At 36.7% G+C, this 6465-nt stretch overlaps 1 protein-coding gene across 1 annotated transcript; it reads right to left on the minus strand.

The window, feature by feature from the left end:
* LOC104780187 (BAHD acyltransferase At3g29680-like) lies at positions 297-1921 on the minus strand. Its single transcript, XM_010504679.2, has one exon. It carries the CDS (start codon positions 1861-1863, stop codon positions 487-489), a length of 1377 nt encoding a protein of 458 aa, XP_010502981.1. The 5' UTR covers positions 1864-1921; the 3' UTR covers positions 297-486.

Consider the following 6465-nt stretch of genomic DNA (forward strand, 5'->3'; position numbering starts at 1 on the left):
CACATTGTAATGTGTACAGATATCAAGTGTACAAATGAATAATAATACATAAGTTTAATCCGTACAGTTCATTTAGTGTACTTATATATATGTTAATATACATGTTTTTATCTATACAACTGATATATAATATATTCAATATAAATAAAATAAAAATATTTATATGTGTGTAATAAATGTGTACACTAAATATGTTGTACGGATGTCTTTTATGCAGCTACCCTTTTGTAATTTTACACTACTACACTATACCCCACTTTCTTATCTATCTCATATCTATTCTATTACACAGATAGTAAAACTCATCTATTTTTCCAATATAAATAGTAAATGTACTACAATTCCAATAAAATTTTGAAAATGTATTATTTTGCCAACAAACCCATACTTTTATCATAAAGCATCCACAAAACATTTCCCATAAACCTCGAACAAAACAACAAAAATATAAACAAAAGACAAGAAAATCTCACAAACTTAAGAATCTCAATTCTCCATTTCTAAACCATTTTGAAATAGAGAAAGAAATATATCCATCTCACATTTCTTTACACACAAGCCGATCTCCACACCACCGGGCTCATCCCTCCTCTCCGACATAGAAATTGCCTCGTTTCGGTCGATGGACACAATCTCGCTGTTACAAGGTTTCCCCCACCCGAAATCTGACCCGTATAGACCAAACTGGTTCGAACCAGCTACTGACCCTGCCTGTGTACCCGGTTCCACACTCTTTGTTCCATTAATGTACAACTTGCAAATTGTTTCAATCTCTTGTGAACCAATACTTCTTACCGAATCACTTAGCATTTCAACCGCGTTGACATATCCATCTTCTTCCAAAAATACTTCCGCTTTGTAACCAAAGCAACCGACGGGGAACACGCAGTTCCCGAAATACGTATCAGGAACCGGTGGATCTAACCGGTGCCTATAATCAGCAACAAAGATGAAACGCACTGGTCTGTTCACATTTCCCCCACGCGTCTTCACCAAGCATGCCCAAAGATACGCGTTGGCGACAACGAACGTTGACAAGTGAAGCTCAAGATGAGAGCGAGTTGACTCCCTTTTGGCTCGCTCCCTAAGCTTCTCTATATTTTCTTGAGTTAACTCCAGCGTGACCCGGACGACGTCGGGGCTGATCTCCTCGATAGGAGGCAGTTTCAGTGTTTTGAAGCTATCATTCTCTTTTGACAAATATGACAAAAGTTCCAAGATTTTTGCATCGAGACTTGGGGGAACATTGATAACCGTACGATCTAAAAACGGAGTTAAATCATTTGGTAAATCCATGGCTCCATGTTTACAGATGTGAGCCCATGATTTGATAAACCTAACCATTGTTTTGCCGTCCATACTAGAATGATGAGCTGCTATACCAATACAAAACCCTTGGTTAGGAAACAACGTGACTTGCAATGAAACAAGAGACGGTGAGTCACCAAAAACCGAAGATTTGGGCACCAAAGCGCGTATCTCGGTCTCAGGACGTAGCCCTTTTCCAGAAATACAGGAAAAATAAGCATCGCTCTCGGCAACTGTCAATGAGACAGAGTCGTGGGGGGAGACGACGATATGTGGCTTAGGATCTTGTGGATCCCACGTGAGGCGGCCTGCGAGCGGGAGGTAGTGACGAAGGACGAGAGAGAGAGAGTGCTCAAGCTTGGGGAGGATCACAGAGTAGAAGGCCTCGGGCGATGAACATGTATTGAGTTTGTAGAAGATGACTCTTTCGGTTGGATGAAATTTTAACCACCGTAAGTCGAAGAACGTGAGTGGGTAAATAAGTGGGTCGGATGAGTCATGAGAGGAGTTTCTTGCTGGGTTGACTTGGGAGATCTTGGTTATCTTTAACGCCATTGATGAAGATTAGGCTGCTCATCAGCTCTCTCTAGATCGGATATAAACAAGATTTGTGTCTTTGTATTGGTCACAAAAAGAAATATATATTTTCAAATAGACCTTTCTTAATTCATTGGTCTTATATAATATATCACGGACTCACGGTAGATCCACGTTTGCCGCAAAATAAAACTTTATTAATTTACAAATCAAATAACTATATCAAGTGGAGTGAAATAATATTTAGAACTGCAGATTCAGACCAGCTAGTAACATGTGTTTGGCAAGGATTTTTTAATAGATTTTGTGATGGAATTTAGACTATTATAGAGATGCTTCAGTATCAATGTAGTGAACTTCCCACAATTTTAAGATGGCTTTTCTTAAATATGTTGGATAACCGCTTTAATTCAACTTTTTTTTTTTACCTCAAAATTAACTTTATGTCAAGTAGACAAAGTTTAAAAATTCTTCAAAGGAAAATGTTACGTCTACCAAGAGGCAAGCCGCAAGCGCACATGTGATTAGTTTAAAAGCATGCAGAATTTATGTCGGTTTGTGACAGTCAGTTTTATTTTAACGGTTTGTGACAGTCATTTTGAAATATGTTGTATTTGAGAGATGCGCAGGACTCAAATTGTAGAGTTCTTTTGGAGTTAGGCACACCAACTCCGTTGAGTTTGGAGATTTTGTCACTGATCGGAAATCTGACTTTAATAAAGGGATTAGGCTATGCCTGCAAAAAATTGATCATCACTTGTAAGATGAAAGCTGGGTCGGCAACTGTGAAGATTATCGATCACCACACGGGTCTTCCAGAAGAGCCTACGATAAGCAACAACAACGCTAAATACATGATACTATTATTTCTAAATCATAATTAGCAGAGATATAAAAGTGTCCATCTCCCTTTTTTTTTTGTTTTCTCTTTTTTTACTCTTTTATTATTTCTCTAAATCATTTAATTAGGATTATATATGTTAATATTATATCACCAATATTTAATTATATTTTTAAGAATCTTAAATCTAAAACACAAATATTGATACAAATAAAAGTCTTTTAAGTATTTATAATATTTTGGTTATGTAATAGCCAAATTCAATAAGTTTATCTATTGTGATATAATTACCTTATGGATAGATTACTCTCAGTTTCTTATCATGTGGATATGAACACATATTAACACCAGTTATTTTTGCTGATAGAATTCTTCGGTGTTCACCATTGTAAAACTTTAAACCCCCTTGTAGATCCTTTTATAAACCTATATAAAATCCTTTTAACCCCTTAGGTCATGTCCAATGGATAGAAACACACTAGATTTCTCAAACACAATATTTTATTATTTTTAATTATTTATTTAAATTTTAAATAAAAAATTAAAAATTAAATCAATAATAGTTTAACACATGTTAGATGGATGTCAGCAACGTTTCTGAAGTTGCTCTTCTGAGAAACGATTATGAATCTCTCTCTTTCTTTTAAATATATATATATATATATATTTTGCTGAGCAACCTTTCCCGCTTCTCCCACTGGATTTGCTTTTATAAATTCCTTTTAGAACTCTTATAAAGTCCTTTAAATACCTTTGTAAACTTTTATTTTGATTGCTAAATTTTTATATCTAGGAATTAACCCGCGATAATTAATTTTAATCGTAATTAATTTTTTACAAAATCTTAATTAATCACTTAATTAGATATACCTAATATTCTAATGTTTATTGTGTCAACAAATTAATGAGATTATGATTTACATGAGTTGTAACACTTCATGATATTTTATATTTATATTAATAGTGACTCAAACTGTCTTGATATATAATTTCGTCAGTAATATTTTGATATTTTTATAAGTGTAAAGGTTCATAATATTTTTAACCTTTTTAGAATGTAAAATTTATTATATTCGGAATAATCAAATGGTTGGCCTAAAGTGTGACATCCCGGTTTCAGAGACTTGCGGAGAGGTTTAAAAGAATTGATTATACCATCTATGTTATCAAAGTGCAATTATCTTTACGGTCAAAGATCTTGAGAGAACTCTACAATTAAGCGTGCTTCAGCTGGAGTAGTTTCAGGATGGGTGATCTTCTGGGAAGTGACTGTCGGAACTGTGCGAGTGAGGACAAAACACATGGAAATATCATATGGTGATTTGTAGGGACGGTAAACAAATCTTTAAAGTCTCATGGACGTAGCAAACTTACTGGCGAATACAGATGGGCTCACGCGCCTAGTGAGAGGACATGAAGCTTGTTTAGGCAAAAATAATCGATTCGTTTAGAGACTACGGAAACAAGAAATAGATGTTGAATCGTCGTTTTTATTGATCAAAGTATCAAGCTCAAATACAAGAATTTAAGGCATAATGAGTCAATTTAGGAACCCTAGTTGTGCTTCGGAATTGAGTCGTGTGGCTATGTTATAGGTCTCTTGTTTTGGCTTCGATTTCGTGTGTTATTGTGCTGATATCGCTCCCTATTTATAGGAAAGTCTCTTTACCCTAATCCTCATGGGATTTGGGTTTGAGTAACCGCGTCTTCATGAGATAAGGTCGTTCCGAATATTGTCTACACGAGATTGAGTCAAATATTTTCTTGATAATGTTGTAGCAAATTAGAGTCGTTCCCAAAGTTCAGTTACGACCCTTATTGACTCGTTGTTTGTCGCTATGGCCTGAATTGGCTTGTTTTTTGATTCGGCCCGTATTGGCTCGATGTTTGCCGTTATGGCCCGTATTGACTCAATGTTTACAGTAACGGCTGGTATCGACTCAATGTTCTAGAGAATGCATAATTATGTATTCTTTATAGAATATATCATAATTATAATAGAATTTATCTACTATAATTTATATGATTAAAATTATGTCTAACTGTTTGTCTCCCCTCCCCCCCCCCCCCCCCCACTCTCTATTTTCTTAGTAAAAATTTAAAGAGTAGCATAGACAAATGTATCATTTTATTAAACCATAAATATAAAGCTAAATATTTGTACAAGTCATGACATACTTTTAGATGTAGCCATTTTCTCGCACTTTATTAATTCGTTCCCTTCCATTAACGATGTCGTGATCCAAATCGTGATCTTGTAGTTTTGTAGTTTTGGGACAATGTTTATCCCATGGCAAGACCTGTGACAATGTTTGTCATCACCAGTTTATCAAATTGACTGGGCATTGGCTTTATATTGACAATTTTGTCATAGCCAATTTAATGAATTGGTTCCACATTGACTCAACAATGACAATTTTGTCATAGCCAATTTAGTGAATTGTCTTCCCATTGGCTCTAAAACGATATAGTAGTCATAACCAATTTCTTGAATTGGCTACACATTGATCCCGCATTGGCTCCAATTTGTCAGTTTAGCCTTAGTCAATTATCACATTGGCTTCACATCGACTTCACATCGGCTTTTAAAATGATAAAGTTAGCGTAACCAAAATTACATGAATTGGCTACAACTTGACTTCACATTGGCTCTAATTCTTTGAATCAGATAGACGGTTGACTCAGTGTTGGTTTAATTCGACATTTGGCCATATCCATTTTATCGAATTGGCCGCACTTTGGCCCCAGATTGGCTCTAAAACGCCAATGTGGTCTTAGCCAATTTCTTGAATTGGCTACACATTGACTTCGCATTGGTTCAGAAACGACAGTGCAGCCATAACCAATTTCTTGAATTTGCTACACATTGACTATACATTGGTTTTCAATAGACAATGTGGTTCCTAACCATACATTGGCTTTAAATAGACACCGTGGTTCCTAACCAATTTATTGAATTGGCTTCACATTGACGAGTTTGTCACAGCCAAATTATTGATGCCATGATCATGATATGATTCAGGTTCGTGACCCAATTCTCGTGTCATTCTAACGAGTTCAACTTTCAAGCGTTTCACATCGAATTTATTGTTAGCAAGTGTTTTGCTGTCAAGTTCATAAATCTTTTACCCAACCACCAGGTGGATACAAAATTCGTTTAATTGCCTTAGCGACATCTCGCTAGTAGGTAAGTATGACACCCCGGTTTCAGAGATTTGCGGAGAGGTTTAAAAGAATTAATTTGGCCACCTATGTCACCAAAGTGCACTTATCTTTTTCGGTCAAGGGTCATGAGATAACTCCACAGTTAAGCGTGCTAATGCTGGAGTAGTCTTAGGATGGGTGACCTTCCGGGAAGTGACTGTCGAATTGTGCAAGTGAGGACAAAACACATGGAAAGATCATGTGGTGATTTGTAGGGACGGTAACAAGTCTTTAAAGCCTCCCGGACGTAACAAACCGACCATCGGATATGGATGGACTCACGGGCCTAGTGAGGACGTGACGCCCATTAAAGAAGGTGGACTCATGGACTGGGATTAGACATGAGAGACAGTAAGAGGTGGCGGTCGGGGCATTACAAGTGGAGGTGAATTTTGATACCCCGGTTTCAGGGACATGCAGAGAGGTTAAAAATAATTGACTTAGCCATCTATATCACCAAAGTACACTAATCTTTTCGGTCAAGGGTCCTGAGAGAACTCCAGAGTTAAGCGTGCTTGAGCTGGAGTAGTCTCAGGATGGGTGACCTTCCGGGAAGTGATTGTCGGAACTGTGCG

Source organism: Camelina sativa, chromosome 4 (genome assembly GCF_000633955.1).
Source record: "Camelina sativa cultivar DH55 chromosome 4, Cs, whole genome shotgun sequence".
In the NCBI taxonomy this organism is placed as follows: Eukaryota; Viridiplantae; Streptophyta; class Magnoliopsida; order Brassicales; family Brassicaceae; genus Camelina; species Camelina sativa.